The sequence below is a fragment of the Dermochelys coriacea genome, chromosome 2 (genome assembly GCF_009764565.3).
Source record: "Dermochelys coriacea isolate rDerCor1 chromosome 2, rDerCor1.pri.v4, whole genome shotgun sequence".
NCBI classification, from domain to species: Eukaryota; Metazoa; Chordata; order Testudines; family Dermochelyidae; genus Dermochelys; species Dermochelys coriacea.
Genome location: NC_050069.1, coordinates 81,285,028 through 81,305,785, shown reverse-complemented (window position 1 = coordinate 81,305,785; position 20,758 = coordinate 81,285,028). Strand labels below are relative to the sequence as shown.

At 40.0% G+C, this 20,758-nt stretch overlaps 1 protein-coding gene across 1 annotated transcript in view; it reads left to right on the top strand.

The window, feature by feature from the left end:
* TAF4B (TATA-box binding protein associated factor 4b) overlaps window positions 1-20,758 on the top strand; it is a 137,947-nt gene that overhangs the window by 47,350 nt on the left and 69,839 nt on the right. The window contains exons 7-11 of the mRNA XM_038388183.2: window positions 627-1,136; window positions 4,877-5,012; window positions 5,688-5,793; window positions 9,613-9,782; window positions 12,962-13,092. Of these exons, the coding sequence (XP_038244111.1) occupies window positions 627-1,136; window positions 4,877-5,012; window positions 5,688-5,793; window positions 9,613-9,782; window positions 12,962-13,092 (1,053 nt within the window). The remainder of the gene's footprint in view (window positions 1-626; window positions 1,137-4,876; window positions 5,013-5,687; window positions 5,794-9,612; window positions 9,783-12,961; window positions 13,093-20,758) is intronic.

The following is a 20,758-nucleotide window of genomic DNA, read 5'->3' as shown; positions in this document are numbered from 1 at the left end:
CTATTCCCTTCCAGGATGAAGTTAACACTTTATTGGACCCCAAAATTTTATAAATGATTAAAATGTGCTATAAATGTCACTTCATATATGAACAATATCAGAATTGGACCGAATGGGCATATTTCACTACAGGAACTGTAAAAGTGAATATGAGTGAATCTCCAGGTGATTCTTAGACTTAGTCAGAGAATTTTCCTTCTATATAAGATGATTAATGTAATAAACACAATGCCATAAATAAGCTGCTGTTTTTTGAAACAAAGATTAAAAGCAGTGTAATTATATTATTCTCATTGTGAAACGTGGACTGCAACCTAGTTACTAAATGAAAGGTAACTAGTTAAAAGGAAACTTTAATTGAATATCAGATGAGCTTTATTCCATGGAGGGAAGTAGTGGATAACTTTGGACTATTGCACATTATATGCTAGTAACTATTGCATTATGCATGCTGTTTTGTTTTGTTTTGTTTTTGACAGCAGTTCTGTGTAATTCTGAATAACAAACTCATTCTTCCTCATGAAACAAGATTAACTTAAAAAAATCAGTTGAAAAGTAATGTAATTCTTAAACTTGCGAAAGGTATTCACAGTATTATGATTGCTGCTGTCTTTCTCTTTTTCTAGAAAAGTATGATTGCCTTACGGCAGCTAATGCCCAATGCCCAGAGTTTTATCCAGCAGTGTATTCAGCAGCAGGCTACAACACAAGCAGCTGTTTCTACCTGTATCTCTGCAGCACCGACTTTCTCCACAGTAGTGACCACCTCAGCTCTGGCAACAACTTCTCTTCAGCCCATAAAACCAGTCCCTGCTTCTGCAGTGGTCACAGGCTCTCAGACTGTAAAACCCATCCCCTCCACAATGGTGACAGCAGCAGCAGCTTCCATCCAGACTGTGAAACCAGTGACAGCCCCTCTTCATCCTGCAAATCCAGTCCCCACGTCTGCAGTGGCAACAACCTCTCTCCAGGCTGTGAAACCTGTCTTTGCATCTGCAGTGGCGACCACAACGACAACCCCTCTTCAGCCTGTGAAATCAGTTATTGGGACACCTATCAGTATTAAAATTGCCCAGCCCAACTCTGTTGTGGCACAGTCAGTTCATGCTCAACAGACAGTTAGAGTGAAACAGCTGGTAAGATTAAACTTCTCTGCCTTTATCTTCAGATCTAAGATTGTGCTTTTTGATCAAAAGTTGTATAATGTTTAGATAAGTGTATTCCGCCATGAGTTAATGGGCTATTTCAGGTGTCTCTGAGACATTGTTCCGTTATGCTTAATAAATTAAATATATTACCTCTGAGTGTTATGGTTTGCAGCTGTTTTAACATGTAAGGGAGAGCAAGTGTAGTGATGAAGACACCCTACTTCTAATTAATGTTCTAGTTCATAAATCTGGCTGTTGTTGAGTAGTTGTAGTGAACATGAATTTTATTCTGAGCTGAGTGTTTGTTTCTGAATCTGATCTTGCAAGGTATGCTAATTGCCCCAACTGGATTTGAGGGGGATCTCAGCTCCTGACTTCTAATGCTGTCAGGGTTATTCCACAGCAAAAAGAGGGAGAATTTTTTCTTTAGTGGGTGGTGGGGGGAGGAAAAAAGCCAAGTGTAGGTTTAGCTGAATGCCCTAATAGGTGTTCTGCTGAAGATCTCAATGCTGTGGCAGAGAGACAGTCTAGAGGTGAGGGAGTCCTGTCTCTATAATGTTAAAGCTTCTGTCCTGGGTTTTTCCAGGAGTATTGATACTGTGGATTGTATTGTGGATTCCTGTTCACTGGGGATTGAACTGAAATCTGCAAACTAACTCATGTAGAAGTGCCTGGTGGTTTTCAGAGCTAAGTGGCTAAACTATTTTAGTAAGCTCCTGTCTCCTAAGGTTTTTTATATTATAAAAGAAACTCAACTAATTATTAAAATGACCAAAGAATAATGTTTAAAGAGAGAGATTCTCTTTATCTCTGAGTTTCTTGTCCTGCTCTGGGTCTTCAACAGTGTGTGTGTGTTGGGGTTTTTTGGTTATTTTTATAGCAATGTACTTAAACTATCCAGTGTCATATTGCTTAAGGAGAAGCTCCCAATATTAACTTTTTCTCAAGAATCTTAACTAAGGAGAACCCTAAGAAAAATGCATCACAGGTACCCTAAATACAGAGGCATTTTGAGGCCAATTTAGCTAGGGCGCTCACCTGTGTAGGGCGCTCACCTGTGATATGAGATGCCCAGGTTCAGTTCCTTCTTCTGCTTGATGTGGCACAGGAATTTGAACTTTTCTCCCTCCCTTTCTGGTGAAAGTCCTAACCAGGCGGCTACAATGTATTTGGAAGGGGAGGGGACTGTCTCAATCTATTCTGTTGAAATTATTCCACTTCTTATGCACTAAATATTTATTGGATCAAGGAGTTGAACTTGGGTGTCCGACTTCCCAGGTGAGTGCCTTAACCAGTATATAGGCATTATTCATTCTCTCTTCATTCATTCATTCATTCATTCATTCATTAAGTTATCATAACACCCATATGAGGAGATATTATCCCTGTTTTAATCATTTGGGGTAGGCCGGGCGGGCTCAAACCCAGAGGTTAAACTGTTTGCCCACTCATCAGGGAGTCATGTTACATCCACCACAAACTTCAAGTTCCTGGCTATGTCTAGTGCTCAGACCTCAAGGCTCTGGCTATTTCAAAGGTCTAGTGAACAGGTGAAGTTAGCTTGTTGCTTTTTAACTTGGCCATTTAAATAGCTTCTACTATGGGGCTAAGCTGTTTATGAAATATGACACTTATTACACACACTTTCCCCACCCCCCCCAGGAGCAGGACCAGGTCTCCCCTGCATGGATAAAATGAAATTCCCAACAAATAAGTTAAGAAAAATAAACAATTTCACAGGGCTCTGTTTATATCCTGGTTTTATTGCCTGCTTTGTCAACCTCTGTGCTGCTGCTGGCTGTCATTCTGCCGACCAGGGCACAAAGGAACACAGTCCCTTTAGCATGTGCAAGGTCCTGAAAGACATGGAGATTCAGTTTCTTACACAGCTAGTGTATTTTTGCAGTTCTTCCAGCAGAAGAACTTCCTTTCTGAAGTTTCTCAATAACACTACTTAATTGGCTAACAGGGTTGTTACCCACTCTTTCTCTCCACCTCATATATCCCAGCACTTCCAGCCTTGAGAGCAGGAGACAGGGTGTAGAGCGGTCTTTCTACTGCCAGCACAGCCTTTATACTTCTGGTCAGGAGAAGAAGAGGTGCCCTTAAAGTGGGGGGAAGAGTGGCCTTGCCCCCACCTCCGTGCCACTTCCTTCCCTGAGGCCCCACCCCCTGCTCGCTCCTCTCTGCCCCCTCCCCACATTGCTTGACCAGTAAAAAGTGGGAAAGCCATGGCCTCCTGGCCCCCGCACTGTTCTTGGACCCCTATTTCTGGTCCATTGATCCATTCTCTTCTGGTTCTTCTGCCATATCCTGCTGTTTATATCAGCTCTTTTAGATGCAACACTACCCTTCTGATTTAACAGGCTTTTTCTGAAGGAAAGGCTTTTTTTACCCCCTTTTTTGTCCTACTATCCACCACTCCTCATGTGCCAGTTGGGAGGGCTCTTCTGTCTGAATGTCAATGTCCACCTTGCTGTTTTTAGTGTGCTAGTTCTGGCCTTGCTAGCATGAGTCAGTCTTCCTGTGCTGGGACATTCACTCCCAGCTGCAGTGTAGACGTACCGTGGAAAAATCTTAGTTTGTACTTGGTCTTGTTTGTGGGGGTTTTTTAAAATCACTTCTCCACATCATCTGCAAAGATCTGGATTAGAAGCTGCAAGCCAGATTTCACTGGCAAGGAAAGCTACATTACAGAGTAACTAATAAAACTTTTGCTTGCTTATGTCAAACTTCATCAGCTGCTCTGAGTGAGAGGAAACAGTGATGCATCTGGAAAACATTTGTATGTGGCTTTGAAAAGTCAAGTCTCATGAATATGCTGTTAAAGTAACATCGAAATCACACTAACCGGGCTTTATATTAATACCTGTCTAACAAAAACGCCCCTGAAACGAAGACCAATACAATCTATTTGAAAATAAGAATTGCCATACGGGGTCAGACCAATTTGATACAGCACAACTCTCCTTTACCATTATTGCTGCAGCACTCACAAGAGGTGCTTATGATTTTCTGCTCTTTATCTTCTATAAACTCCAATGCATTCAGTGCAAGTGTTGCTGGATAGTACTTGTCAGTCACAGCAGAAGTATGGACTTGAGGGGCCCTCTAATGTACAAAAAATATGTATTAAAAACTAGGTGATGCAGGAAAAAAAGCATTGTTTTCAAATTTCATCTTTACTAACGCTTTCATAGATGCATATATTCTTCAGCTATCTATCTGTATAAAGACAATTTAAGAACTAGTTACGAAACCCATTGTCTGTGAATTAAAAAATGCTGGCTTTCTTTTGTATAATGTGATAGTTTGAATCCATATAGCAACAAGTTCAATCTTCTATTGATAGCCCTTAATGCCAATTTCATTTATCAAAGAGTTAAAGCCTTTAGTGCAGTGAATTATATGGTATTAGGAAACTGTTCTGATACAGCAATTGGAAATAGGCAACATGACTGGGGTGAAATGTCTGTTGTCCAAGCAATTTTAACACTCCAAACAAGTCAGTGTTGCTAACTACAAATGTGAACAACTGGTAAGTTTACTTGACCTGTCAAGATAAAAAGTATATTTGAAGTTTCATGAGCATGATGTATTTCTTAAAGTGAAAGCTAGACATGCATGCATGTCCCCCAGCAGTTTTGGTTGAATGAGCATGTTGATAGGATTCATGTCTCTCTATATTTAGCTCTTTCCATGTTTGATATTGGATATACTGTTTCCAGGTAGTCCAGCAGCCTTCAGGAGGCATTGTTAAACAAGTGGCCACGCTTCCACAAACAGCAACACTGACTCTCCAGAAACCTGGCGAAAAAAGGATGCCATTAAACGCACTAATTCAGACTAACCAGTTTCCTGCAGGTAGGGCTGGACTTCGGGGGTTTTTTGTCTTGTTTTAAACAGGGAGGTGGGAAAATGCTTCATTGTAACATTAGATATTGTGGCAGAGTGACACTGAAGGGACAAGGGGAATTAATGTATTCAAACCAGTCAGTTAAGGTAAAATTATATGGGTGTCTTTGGAAGTTGCTTGGAACTGTATACTCTCCGAGCCTTGGGAGTACTCTGTCCATCACCTTGCCTGCTGAGAAAACATTTAACTTAAAAGATAAATAGTTTTACTATTTTGAGTATTCTAAGTATGCTCATTCCAGCAAGTTGATTCTGTTTCTATAAGCTCTCTTTTTGGCACTTCACGATATTAAGACGTGTGAGACGTCTACTGGTACAAGTTAATTTAACGTATAATTTAGTACATTTTCGTTTGTCTCAGCTAGCTCATTCCTGTAGTGGGATATGTGACCTGCGTAGGTTAGCAATAAGATGGTGAAACTGTTCCATTAAGAGGAAAAAAAAATATTAATTTGTTAGCTTTGCAAAATATGTAGAATGTAGTACTTTTGAGTGTCTGGTTTCAAAATGGATATAATTGATTCTTCAGCCTGCAACAAAGACTTTTGTTTAGAATATGTACAGAATAAACAGTCATCTTCCTTGGATTTTGTTTTTTGTTGTGGCATGTTGATGTTTTTTTAGGTTCCTTTCTGAAACAAATTACACTGCCAGGAAACAAAATTCTGTCGCTTCAAGCATCTCCTGTTCAGAAAAATAAAATAAAAGAGAATGGAACAACATCCTTCAGGTAAAAATAAACAAAGTCGGAAGTTTGTGTGGCTGTAGGAAACAGGACTTCAAGAAAAGGAACAGACAGCAGTATAGATATGGGGAATGATGCCTCAATAAATAATTTAGAGACTTCTGATGGATCTTTTAATGATGTGGTGGGGGGAAGAACCTAAAAATATTGACCTGAAAATTGAGAGACTTAGATTAATTGTATGGGAATTGTACTGTTGGGTCTGGGTTTTTATCAGCATTCTATTTACCATAGTGTTGACCTTATAACTTTGTGTATTAATGATGATGCTTTTATAGTGAGGAGGCATGTCAATGCTTTGCCCTATGAGATTAGCATTAAGTAGCTTGTAGCACTGTTATCTTTTATCAGAAACCCTAGTTGGAGTTAAACTAAAAATGACCTCTGCTCAGTCCAAACAGCCAGATACCCTTGAATTGTAATTTGGGCTGTACTGGTAACCTTCTAATACAGCTAGGAGCTTTTAAGGAATCTTTTATTACCTCCTCTTAGATATTTGCTCCTTTTAGGTAGAGATAAAAGTCTCCGGCGAAAGTTCTGACTGTAGTGGCCAGCAAAATACCCAGCCCTTTAGATCACTAGAATTCTTAGATTTTAGTCCAAGTAACTAATTACATTTCAGAACTACAAAATCAGTTTTCCTCTTTAAAAGTGAGCGTTGGAACAGAGGTGGAGATGGAGACTACCAAAAGCAGTTCGACTTTCGACTTAAATCAGACTTGAGGCTAGACCTAGGCTTCAAGAGGGGCTGCAGGGGGCTTCCTATGCTGCCATTCCTGCCCTCTCGATTATTGCAGGTACAAGGTGCCGGGAGGAAGCTGGCTGGTCTCTCATGGCTAGGACTCTCCTCTGCCCTGCAGGGACCACATCCTTGTCTGTATCTTGTATCTGCAGGGATCAGATGTCGTCAGCCTGGTGGCAGTGTAGGGACAGCCCTGTTCCCTCCCTCCCATGACAGCAGGTCTGCAGGGGGCTCGCCATGCTGCCATGAGAGCAATTCAATGTCAGAGTGGCCTCCCCCGTGGCTGAGAGTCTCTGCTCTATTATCCGAATACCTTCCTTGTTCCGCATGCTGGGATTCAGATAATGAGGTTTAGATAATAGGATTTCAGAAAATTGTGAGTATACGGTATATGCCAGTGGCCCCTGTTTTTACAATAGATGCCATGGAACAACTGAGTGCCTGGGAACTACTGCACACATTTTTCAAGAAAACACCTGAGAAATATTTCTTTACCAGTTGAAATAATCTCCAATTCTAATGTTGGCACTTCCTTTTTCTTTTTTTTTCCTATTACTTGATCATCCTTGGCCACTAAAAAGCTCTTACAGAATTGAAAAATATATACAATACAAATGGCTCTACAGATATTTATAACTATATTAACCATAGACCACTGCAGAAATAGACAGTGCTCCCCAAATACTTAAATGAAAAGATGGGCCTTGCCACTTGTCTGAAAGGCTAACAAATTTGGGCCCTATCAGACAAAGGGTAGGAGCAAGAAACCACTGTTGAGGGGTCTTCACAGAATGCATTGCTGACAGCTGTTGCATCTGTTGGTGGTCTCACTCTGTCGTCTGAGTGCTGGTAGAATTCTTTCTCACTCTTCAGGTTGCTTCCTTCTCTCTACCAAGCTTATCAGTCTCACCTTGGTAGAATTTAAAGGCCATACGCTTATTCCGATTAGTAGCCCAGGGTCAATATAATATAGGTTTAAGTGTTCCTTTCTAGCCTTCTCTTCTCCCTTCAGTAAAATGGAGTAAATAAGACTGAATAAAACAGGCATAGTCAAACACCAGAGGGTGCCAGAGACTCACTTTTCATCTGATACTATATATTCACGTTCACACAGTGAAGTACATCTATGTTGCATGACTTTCATTCCCATTTAACAAATATTGTGAGAATCTCAACTTCAAGTAGAGATAAACAGAGAACAGGGTGTATGTTCATTTCTCCCCCCCGTACTTGTAGACTGATATAGTCTTTAGCCATGTACTGCTGACTGGTAAAAGGGCTGCTTCTCAGGGATTCAACACAATACCTAGTATAAAAGTGTTAAGAGAAATTACTGTGGAAAAGTATTGTTGTTTTATATATAGCTGTTGTCATGCAAGTCTTCCAGTACAATCACTACATGTAATAACTTAAAAATACTTCAGGGTGATAGCCAGAATCTAACGTCTGTTAGCTATATTGTGTGAGTGCCTTTAACTTTCAACTGGAGTTCATTACATAGTGCCCTACTTGAAATAAATTAATTGAATGTATCATAGAAACTAGTAATTGTCAGGGCTATTTAGAGAAATAGATTTTTGCAGGTTGAAATCAATACATTAGTAGAGCTACACTACATGAGGAAAAGCATGTTATAATTTAGCCACACATTCTGTCAATCCCTCACTTGAGCACTAAACTACAGGTTAGGTGAGAGAGTCATTTGGACTAAGTAGTTTGAAATGATCTTAGAAATGCAAGTTTTTCTTTAGAACTCATCCTTGAAGGATCTAAGCACCAAATTTCAGCATGAACTTCTGTTAAGTCATGCGGTGGCTTAGTGTGTATGCTGTATTAATAGGTACACTGACTACATATCCCCCTTTACATGCTGATCCATGGTAGTAGATGTAATTATACCACAGTGGGATCACAGCAGCCAAAGATTCTGTGGTCATTAGGAAGAGGGGAATTGGAGTGTACTTGTGAAGATCAATTAGCACTCAATTACCAGGCATTGAAGGCCTAATTTGCACACTTCCTGAAAGATTAAGAATTCTGTTCTGCTAATACATTATGAATACACTCTTGAAATTGCTCAACAGCTACTGGGGAGAAGAGGGAGGAAACAGTGGTGACTTTAGTTTTAAATCATTGCTGGTCACTAACTGTTCTGATAATTGTGGGCTTTAGCCCTTTTCATAGTACATTGAATTGGAGTACAAGTCTGTCAGCCACTTAAGAATAAATTAAATGGGTTTGAGTATCTGGTAGCTTCCTTTTCCCTAAACAAATTGTGTAGAAACTGCCTAGCTGGAAAAGTAGACAAATGAAAAGGGGCAGAAACTTCGCTGAATACTGAAGATACAGTAGATCTTCAGAGTTACGAACACCAGAGTTATGAACTGACCAGTCAACTACAGATCTCATTTGGAATCCAAAGTATGCAATCAGGCAGCAGCAGAGACCAAAAAAGCAAATACAGTCCAGTACCATGTTAAATGTAAATTAAAAAAAGGGGAAATTAAAAAAAAAAATGGCAAGGTAAGGAAACTGTTTCTGTGCTCAGAGTAGCAGCCGTGTTAGTCTGTATCCACAAAAAAAAGGAGTACTTGTGGCACCTTAGAGACTAACAAATTATTTGAGCATAAGCTTTCGTGAATCGGACGAAGTGAGCTGTAGCTCATGAAAGCTTACGCTCAAATTTTAGTCTCCAAGTTGCCACAAGTACTCCTTTTCTTTTTGTTTCTGTGCTGGTTTCATTTAAATTTTGATAGTTAAAAGCAGCATTTTTCTTCTGCAAAGTAAAGTTTCAAAGCTGTATTAAGTCAATGTTGTAAACTTTTGAAAGAACAATCAATGTTTTGTTCAGAGTTACAAACATTTCAGAGTTACGAACAACCTCCATTTCAAAGGTGTTCATAACTTTTAGGTTCTACTGTAGTAGACTGTTTTCCCACTGATGAATAGGGATGATTATATACAGGTAGTTTACACTTGTGTATAAAACTGGTCAGCAATACAAAGTCTCTTTCAGGATATGATGGAAAGAACAGAATAACAATTGGCTTTCTTTCTGGTAGAGACGAAGATGACATCAATGATGTGACTTCTATGGCTGGGGTAAACCTAAGTGAAGAGAATGCATGCATCTTGGCAACAAATTCTGAAGTGGTCGGTACACTGATCCGATCTTGTGCAGATGAACCATTTCTCTCCTCAGAGGCTTTGCAAAAGAAGATCTTAGACATAGGTGAGATTAAAGCATCCGTAATTAATATTCTGGACTCAATAATTGCATCGAACAATTTTCACTCTTTTAAAAAATGAAATTAGAATGTATTGTAATCTCATACTGAGTTCATAAATCTCTATTTAGTCTGAAAAACAAGACAGCTATACTTCATTTGAACTTCCAATCAGGAAATCGGTCCTAAACATTTTTGGGTGTGTCTTAAAAATAAAACTTTGTAGGATAATCCAAAGAAAAAATGCTCCAACAGCAACAAAGGCATGAACAGAAGCTGTGAACCATTTTAATTATGATTGTGACCTGTAATAGGTACTGCACAGTATCAGTTACCCACAGGCATATTGGAACAGGGTGTTGGTTAGTCAGCTTTCTACCGGTGCAACGCGTAACATAGGGAAGTATGAATAATTGCCTTCCTTCCCCCAACCCATTGGCAGCTCTCAAGCTCTGAAATCTCACTATTAAATATGTACTTCTTACACAAGTGTTACAGATTCTGCTCATATGATCAGAAGTAAACCCAGGCCGGCCTATACACAGGAAACAGATCTGTTTAGTAGGAAGGTGGCATTCCAACATATTCCTTTTTCAGTGTCTTCAGGGCTCCTGATAATCTTGAAAGCTGTTTCAGGAGTAGCAATCTTGTTGGCATGCGTTGATGCTCAAAACTACTGCTTTCCCTTGAGACCTATTTTTCAGACCATTTTTGCTTCAACGCCTGCAAGAACTCAGCTCACATTTTAAAGAGCTGGGCTGAGGGCAGATGGGGCAAAACCTATGTATTTTTATTTATGTATTTATGAATAATATTGGGAGCATATACCACAATGTCTACCGTCGACACCCCTCCTTTCCCCCCTGTGGTGTAGACCCCCCAGTAACTCGATGTAAGGTACGTCAACTCCAGCTACGTTATTCACGTAGCTGGAGTTGCGTAGCGTAGGTAGTGTAGACGTAGCCTAAGTGTTAGATCGCTCTCTGCTCTCTACAGCAAACACATGTGTACAGCACCTAGCAGAATGAGGTCCTAATCATGATCATCGCTATTGGATGCTCTTATAAATAGATAAGATAGATGTTTTATTTAAAAAAGTGATTTCCTTGTTCCTTTTTTGCTGCTTAGTCTCTACCTGCTTGGGTTGCCGTAATAGAACACTACGGTTTTACAGTAAACACTGTCAGGCAATACCATTGTATGGGTGTCCATAACTCTAATGTGTTACAGATGTCCAGTTACATGGTTATACTATTTCTCAATGTAATCAGACAACATTTCTGTACCCTTAATCATTTATGTAATACCTTCTTCTGATACTATGTGATACGGTTAGCCAGAATTCTTGCAAGTGTGCTGTGTAAAGTATACTTAGTGTGGAAATTCTGTTTACAAAAGAAAATAGAAAATCTAGCTGTTAAGTATAAAGTTTAGTTTTTAACTTGTCTCATTCCTGAAGTGTATGTAAGGAAAGCAATGCTGTTAATTGAAAAGAAAATATGTAATACATAGGTAGTGACAATTTAATAAGTATCTTGGAAGCAATGCTCCTATGAGTCAATAATGAGATATTGTCATAATGGGGCAGTAAAACTGGAAGGAAACTTTTTTCCTATTTGAAACATAGTACATTAATGTGTTAAAAGTCGGTTTTATTATGCAAGATGTAGACAAAAGGGCACAGTTAAGGCTGAATGTGTAAAACTTTGGTATTTCCTGACTTGAGTGTTTAACCATGTAATTTTAACATGATAGCTTTACTTTATGGAGTGCATCTTCTAGTTCATATTATACAATTTAGGTTGGGAGGGCAAGGGAAATATAGCAAGCACTGGTAATTGGACTAGTCTAAAAAGTAAATTGAAAGCTAAAGAATAATTGTTTCAAGTGGCTTGTAATTTCAAGTATTTCAGTATATATTTTTCACCTCAATCTTCAGTGGGCTAGCTTTTGAAAGTTGTCTGAACTAAAACAATGTTGTCCCAAAATAAGCTTCTGTCTAAAACTGGGCTCCTAGTACTTACTAACTTATGATCAAAAATGTTCATGCAGTTTGATCGTGCATATAACATCATCATAGGCCCTTTGCGAGTACATAAACAATAAGGACCTATATTAACTGGGTGCTACCATTAAATGAGAATAAATACAGGCATGCAAAACAGGTGGTTATTTGAGTACATGCTATGTTCTTAGCACTTTTTAGTGAGTAATAAATACCATGTTACATTTTAAATGAATACTAGTCTGTGCAGGGAGAGGGCAAGAAAATTAAAACTTTCTGTCTTGACACTGATACCAGCATTAGTTATCAGTAGCTAAACTGTGCTGTCTATTTAAAAAGAAGTCAGGGTTGTCCAGGTACCTACCTGTAGATGAGCTGACATGTTGATTGTGTCAACCACAGGAATACTTCTCTTTGGCTATCTGCAACTGTGAGAAGGTTGCAAAGGTGACACTTAGCCTCGGGTGTACAGCCCAAGCAGCTTTGCTCAAAGCTGTCTCCCTTTTTGATAGCAGCTGTTGAAATATGGAGAGAGGCAGTAGGGCTCATAAGGGAACCAGGAGAAGAGTGGCAATCTGAGAGAACAGGTCAGAGGCGATGGCATTATGACCCCAATTGGACGAGATGTATATATTTCCCAAGTTACTACCTAGGGAGTCCTAGGTTAATTGGTATATATTGTTTGGTCAGAGGTAGATGAGAGGAGGCTCTTATGCCTGGAGTACATTGCAAAAAAAAATCATTGAAATAAATGTCATGAGTTGTTAACAAGCAGTGTCTAACAGGGCAAAATGCAATCCTTTATTTTTTTTTAATTATTGAAATTAACAGAATATGGCACTAATTTCTACAGCTACTATTTCTCCCCCCCCCCCCCCCCCCCCGAACATACGGCTTGATTTGTGTTCTTATTAACTTTGTCCTATAAATGACCTTGCAAGGAGAATGATTCTAGAGGCTAAGTGAAACAATGTCTATATTTTCTGAAGCTCCAGGCTAAGTTTTATTAATGTAATGTCTAAGATCTTTGAAGTTGTGACTTTACCAGGAAAATCATAATCTCCAAACCTTTATTCGTAATGGGTATGACTTCCAGGGGGAACAGAATACCTGCTGTGCTAATTATTTCAATTATCAGCTACTCCTAAAACACGTAATGGATTTTCTCTGCTTCCACAGGTAAAAGGCATGACATTATTGAACCTAACTCTGATGTTGTGAACTTGATCTCCCATGCTACGCAGGAGAGATTACGAGGGCTCCTAGAAAAACTAACTGTAATTGCTCAGCATCGAATGACAACCCATAAGGTAAAATGAATTATTAAGCAAGTTTTGCATTAAAGTTTGTTCTCTTCTGCAGCCTTAAAGCCTTCTCTCTATATAAACACGCACATGCTGTATGTAAATTTTTAATCTGGCCCAAGACTATTTTCCGGGTTTGCTACTGTTAATGGTGGCTTACAATTAATCCTGATGTTTCCCTTTTGACATCTTTGCTATGTGTACTAAAAGTTAAAATATGGTTAAACAAAAAAACCCCTAGTTTAAACATTTCATGGAAATGGTAATTTTAATGCAGGTGCCTTTTTTGTGGCACTTGACCATTGTACTATTTCCAAAAACGAAATGCTTTTCACATGGCTACTTGATCTGCATTGACTTTAGTGGCACTAACACTTGCACAGCCATAAAGCAGAGTTGAATTGGCCAGTAGAACTTTCATTACTGGTAGTGATGCTTGAGCTTGAAAGAACGGAGCTTGGCTTTCTGATCTCAGCTTGTTTGAAGGGCTGGCAGTTGCTTGTAAATTGGACTTGCTTCATAAGGAAGTAATTGAAAGACCACAAACATGGATCCTCCAGTACACATTTCAGATTAAAACCACTGAAAACATCCTTGCAGTGCTAGGATCCTGCCATTTATATGGTTGCCAAATTGATAGAATTGTTTACGAATGAAGCTGCATGTGGGAAGAAAGTTTCGCCATTTAACTATCAGGATTGTGACAGGGTGTACCAGGCCTTTTAGACCCCTTCCTTTGAGGCGCTATACCCTGCCCCAGGAAAGGAGCAGTGAAGGTGCGTCCTCTAGGCTTGGCTAGAAAGGCTGCAGGGAAGCAACTAATCAGAGCACAGCAAGCTCAGCTGAAAGGAACTGCAGGGTTTGAGCTAGTCAGTTCTTGGCTGGTACCAGAGGAGTAAGGAGGGGTGCTCCTGGCTGGTGGTTGGTGGCATTGGCATTCAGTGAGGAAGCAGAAGGTTTGAGGACTTCAGCCCTGAGGTAAGGGTGAAGAGGAAGGGGCTACGTGGTTACAGGCCCAGGGAATGCAGCAGCAGTCGCAGCTATTAAAGGAAACGGCACATGGCTGCTGTTTATACGGGTCCCGGTTTGGGATCTGGACTAGTGGATGGGTCCATCCCCCTCCCTACCCCCCCCCCCACACTGGCAAAGTGGCCAAAGCCATGAGAAGGAGACAACTTTAGTTTAGAAGCTTGAGCACAGGAATTTAAAGGGACAGGGCTGAAGACCCTGCAGAGGGCCAACCATTTGTTGGACTTTGTTACCTCAAAGGGGACTGAACTTGAAGGAGTGACCTGGCTTCAGAGCTGGGGCAATAAGAACTGATTAAAGGCAAAGAGTCTCCAGGGAGACTGCTGTGTACCAGGGCACTGCCTGTGACCTGGGGGCACTGCTCATATACCAGAGCAGACATGGACTAAAGCTAGCCCAGAAGGGGCTGAGAACCGAGCCCAGAGGCAGGACTAAAGACATTAATAAGGTCACAGGGACAGGCCCTGTTGGACCTCGTACCCCAGAAGGGATTCATCCATCCATTCAACTATTACCTGAGTGACTTAACTGGAGGGCTGAGCCACTGAAGGCCTGCCTGAGGGCCACAGCCAACGGGATGCTGGCAGCAAAGAAAGGAAAGAGTGCAGGATTGCTCCCATCTGACAGCAGGTGCTCACAAGAGCTCACACTGTCACAAGGAGGTTTTTACTAATCTATAAAATGTAGTTAAAAATTAAACATGGAAGAGGCAATATCAGAGAATGGGAAATACAGTACCTGGCAGTGTCTACGTAATAGTGTCTGAAGCAACTGGGACATGCAGCTCCAACCCGGAAAGATGACATGGAACGAAATCCGATCTGAAAATAGTGTACCAACTCCCAATGAGAAGAGCTCTGGAAGTCAGCATCTCTGTATCCCAACCAAAGACTTGAAAATTAGAAGCCTTTTTTGCACAAATGAAGTGAAGCAGATGCTGAAAGCTTGCAGGAACATTGGAGAGTTATGCCTTTAGCATCCTGTAAAGACAAAAGACAGCAAAGGGCAATTTCTGAACAATGATCTTAATGTGGCACATAGACTTCTGATTGCCTTTGTCATAATGGAATGGGAACCAATAGATTTGTCAAATCCAAGAGCTGCCATAAGCCAAGGGCATGGCTACACTGGAAACTTCAAAGCGCTGTCTCAGGAGCGCTCCTGCGGCAGCACTTTGAAGTGCGAGTGTGGTTGCACGTGAGTGCTGGGAGAGAGCTCTCCCAGCATTCCTGGTAATCCACCTCCACGAGGGGATTAGCTCAGAGTGCTGAGAGCGCAGCTGCGCTGAAGGTGATGCCTTTCTCACCCCTGAGCTAGCAAGTTAGAGCGCTTTAAAATGTAAATGTAGCCAAGCCCTAAAATAGAAAGATTATATTTCATCAGATGTCCCATTTCCTCAAAACGGCTGTAACAATTCACAATCATGTGTATAGTCTTAAGCAAAAATGCAGGCCCTGAAAAATAAGACTTTTAGACACCTGTTTTTGCATAGGTAGTGTTTTTCTTATGAACTTCCTCTATAATGTGTGTCTATTAAAAAAAATAAAAATAAAAAAAATTGGGGTTATTCATAATGTAACTAGGAATATACTTTTTTTAAAATGTGATAAATTTACATCACAAACATAAAGTAAAGAACAGTGTAGGTTTATGTGGCCCCAGTGTAATTCTTCTTCCCTACTTCTCCCCTAGGGCCTGATACCTAGGGCTAGGTATTCATTTGCAACATGGGAATGCATTCCTATTTTGCATGTGTTCTACCAGCCAGGTGAGCATTCACAAATTCAGACTTGCATGTGCAAAAGAGCTAGATTTGAAATCTGTGTATCTACAGCAGGATATGAGATACACCAGGTAACTCTTCAAGGATTACACTTTGAGTAAAATAACTTCCACCCATACTGTACAATAGGAGCAGTGAAAATGGGGGGGAATCCTCTTGGGAGTTGTCAGGCCAAAAGCAAGTAATTCTTCCCCTTGCTGGATAGAGAAGTAAATACTACAAAGAGCAACGTGCATAGTATTTTTGTTCTAGTCCTTCTAAAGAAACCGTCTATTCAGTAAAATCTGCATTTGAGTCCACTATGAAATTCTGCATTTTGTCAGCCAGTCACTGATGCAACTTTTTCACTGCATCTTTTATTAAAGTAACTCACTTAAAATGTGCTCTATTGTTCTCATATTCTCAAAAGTAAGGAAACTGATGTTGAAGCTTCCATAACCTCTTTAATATTAAAGGAGTACTTGTGGCACCTTAGAGACTAACAAATTTATTAGAGCATAAGCTTTCGTGAGCTACAGCTCACTTCATCGGATGCATTTGGTGGAAAAAAAAAAAAAAAAAGTTTTTAAAAAGTTTTTTTTTTTTTTCCACCAAATGCATCCGATGAAGTGAGCTGTAGCTCACGAAAGCTTATGCTCTAATAAATTTGTTAGTCTCTAAGGTGCCACAAGTACTCCTTTTCTTTTTGAGAATACAGACTAACACGGCTGCTACTCTGAAACCTCTTTAATATTAGCTCTGTTGTGCGTAGTCATTACAACACACGTGAATCCCTAGATAAGTCTAGGTACATTATGAAGTTACAAAGTTGTTTCAGCTGTTATAACTGGTAGTTTATGGCTCGCTCGTTCTCCTTTATTTGATCTGCAATCTTGGCAGCTATCTTCTTGGGTGTTGATGTTATTTGTTGTTATGATGTAGTTTTATAATGGGTTGTAGCAATAGGAAGACCACAAGAATGAAACAATAAATGAACTGTGTATGAGAGGAGTTCGTGTCCCCAAGTAAGCCTATTGCTAGGCAAAGTGTGTATTTAATTTTGGTATGGGCATGTTCCTTGCCCTCTCCATCCAAATTCTCCATCCTGATAGAAATTGGAATGGACTTTAGGCTATGAAAAAGTAGACCTGCCTATCCATCCTTATTAGTTCTTTGAGGGAGTCAACAAAATAGCTCAAGGAGAGCAGTAGATATGACTGCCTTTCAAAAAGCCTTTGATAGTTGCCGCAAAAGCTTCTTGTTGTAGGTATTCATGTAGTCAAGGTATACAAGAGAAGGAATAAATGGTCAGTTTCTACATGGAAAGAGGTTAATAGTAAAGTATCAAAGCTATGTCTTCAAAGAAAAGTTTTCAGTGTATTGAATGAGATGGAAGAAGTTGTGAATAGTGAGACAGGAAAATCTTGCAGATGACACGATTTCAAGTTAGCCAAAGCTAAAGGATTGTAAGGTATTTCAAAAGGGTCCCAACGATCTTAAGCAATTAGACAACACAGTGACAAAATATTCTTGTGCTTGTCTGCATTGAAACATAAGAGTAGTTCAAATTTTTCCTACATGTTGATGGGCTTTGTGTATGGGAGAGACTTCTAAGTGTCATTGTGGATGGTTCACTGTGGAACACCAGTCAACGCAAATGAGAAGTTAGGCTGTATTGTGGAGGCATATCTAGCCACTCCATAAAGTTGAGTGCATAAACCAAGGGTTCAACCTTTTATCTATGTATCCTCCCACAAACTACTGTGCCTACTGGTAACTTCTCAGAAAATTTCGTTATGTACTCAGCAAGTTTGCTAATCTGTTCGGGAGTTAAAACTAAGTAGGTCCTTTAAGCAATTTAGTACCTACTATCAGCCTTTTTTGTGCCCAATAACCTCAATAACTGAACACATTCTTCAAACTTCCCATATAGTTAAAACTCACTGAAATTTTGTTCACATACAACATTTGAGTATTTGTTTAGGATTAGTGATCAGTTTTCCCTCTGCATCTCTGCAGAGGCAGAAGGATGCAGTGGTGTACTACAGGGAATTCCATGGAGAAGTGCTCTTTCAAAGTAGCCAGCATCTCAATCCGACTGAGTGTCCCTGCTGTTTCGTGGCATATGGGGCCACCATCTTTCTTGAGCAACAGTAGCTTTAGTCCTGTTGAGAACAAGGAGAGATGGTGGCCATTTTCAAAGGGGGCTTTAACTAATTACCATTAGAACATTCTGCAGCCTGCTCTGCCTAAATGACAGGGGTGGCCCTTATTATATGCAGTTTAATGCTCCCTCCACTTAGTGGTCCCTTTTTTTGGTGTTTTTGGACTGAGCTAGAAAACTATCTAGTCCTCAAGAGGTTTTTTTTGTTCCCCCAATTTGGGGGGAATTCTTGGTAGGAGTTGGCATACTAAACCACAACTGCTTTAGTCAGAGTTCCCATTCATTCATAACGGCACAGTAATTGAATAAGAAAACAGGAAGTCATGTACAGGGAACATACTTGCTTTTGAACTTGCTGCCAGATATTTTCCCACTGAAGACGTGCCTCATAATCCTCTATAATCTAGCTGCTGCAGAGATGCTTCATTAGAGTATGTGGAAATAACTTTATGTATACGGATACATGCAAAATTAAGGTGAAATATTTGCAGAGTTATGTACACTTTAGCCAACATATTAGACTAACCTGCACCAATGCCCTTTTAAGACTTCATGTGTTGCCAAAAAAAGGGGGGGGGGCGGGTGGGAGGGGAGAATTGATGGTTTCAGTTGGGGGATGAACTGTAAAAATCCCATGTATGTAAGCTTAAATTCTAAAGTGCAGTTCTAGTCTGAAAACATTCTTGGAGTGTCACTTGGGGGGTTTCTGTGTTTGCCTTTCAATTACTTCCAGGGCAAACATGCTCATGTTTTGCTTTTAAAACAAAAGGATATTTTTTTGAAGTGCCAGCCATGCAAACTCAATCTGACGTATGAATCCAGCTTTCTGTTTTATGATATGCAATAATAGATTATGCGAACCAGATTGTGCCCTCAGTTGCACCTGTGCAACCTCAGTGTCTTTGCTGGAATTGCACAGGTGTAGCTCAGGGCATGGTTTAATCCTGTATTGGAAATTTAACAATTATGTTGGTGCATGACTGTGAACAGAATCTTACTCTCACGTAGCGGTATTGGTTCTGCAGTATGAACAAGAGTAAAATATATAGCTTTATCACTGTATATGTACAAGTGTATATGATGCCAAATGTTCACAGGGAGTAGATCTGTTGAGTTAACATGTTCAGTTTTTACATATTCCATATTTAACTGAACTTTAAAACTAAACAATTGAAAAAATAGTTCCTGCCTTACTTCAAAGATCTAATTTTGGATTCCTGTTTCCTCTGTGAAAGTTGAGGATAATGCTGTTACCTATTGAAGTGGTGTAAAAAAAAATCTCTATTCCCTGCACTACCTAAGCTTTAAATCTTGCATTTGGAACTTCAGATTGTATGTTTGACATTCCAGACCGGTAAAAGGTCTTAAGCATTTTAATTTCACACAACCTCTTTACCTGCCATTAAAAGCAATATTGCAACATGGTGGATTCTAGGTTACTACTTCAAAACAAATTCTACTAATATACCAATACTTACTTTTAGGATAGTGCACATCCTGTGGGGAATGGTACAAGACCTAGAACCATAACAAAACTGATTAGGGCAGAGGAGAATGGGATTCAAGGGTGTACCTTAGGATTTCTGACTTAGATGCATAGATATGAAGGTCAGAAGGGACCATTCTGATCATCTAGTCCGACCTCCTGCACAGTGCAGGCCACAGAATCTCACCCACCCACTCCTATGAAAAACCTCACCCATGTCTGAGCTATTGAAGTCCTTAAATCATGGTTTAAAGACTTCAAGGAGCAGAGAAGCCTCCCTCAAGTCAACCATGCCCCATGCTACAGAGGAAGGCAAAAAACCTCCAGGGCCTCTCCAATCTGCCCTGGAGGAAAATTCCTTCCCGACCCCAAATATGGCAATCAGCTAAACCCTGAGCATATGGGCAAGATTCACCAGCCAGATACCCAGGAAAGAATTTTCTATAGTAACTCAGATCCCATCCATCTAATATCCCATCTCAGGGGATTTGGCCTATTTACCCTGAATATTTAAAGATCAATTCTTACCAAAATCACATTATCCCATCATACCATCTCCTCCATAAACTTATCAAGTAGAATCTTAAAACCAGATAATCTTTTGCCCCCACTGCTTCCCTTGGAAGGCTATTCCAAAACTTCACTCCTCTGATGGTTAAAAACCTTCGTCTGATTTCAAGTCTAAACTTCCTGGTGACTAGTTTATACCCATTTGTTCTTGTGTCCACATTGGTGCTGAGCTGAAATAATTCCTCTCCCTCTCCTGTATTTATCCCTCTGATATATTTATAGAGAGCAATCATATCTCCCCTCAACCTTCTTTTAGTTAGGCTAAACAAGCCAAGCTCCTTAAGTCTCCTTTCATAAGACAAGATTTCCATTCCTCGGATCATCCTAGTAGCCCTTCTCTGTACCTGCTCCAGTTTGAATTCATCCTTTTTAAACATGGGAGACCAGAACTGCACACAGTATTCTAGGTGAGGTCTCGCCAGTGCCTTGTATAATGGTACTAAAACCTCCTTATCCCTACTGGAAATGCCTCTCCTGATGCATCCCAAAACCGCATTAGCTTTTTTCACAGCCATATCACATTGGCAGCTCATAGTCATCCTATGATCAACCAATACTCCAAGGTCCTTCTCCTCTTCCATTACTTCTAGTTGATGCATCCCCAACTTATAACTAAAATTCTTGTTATTAATCCCTAAATGCATAATCTTACACTTCTCAC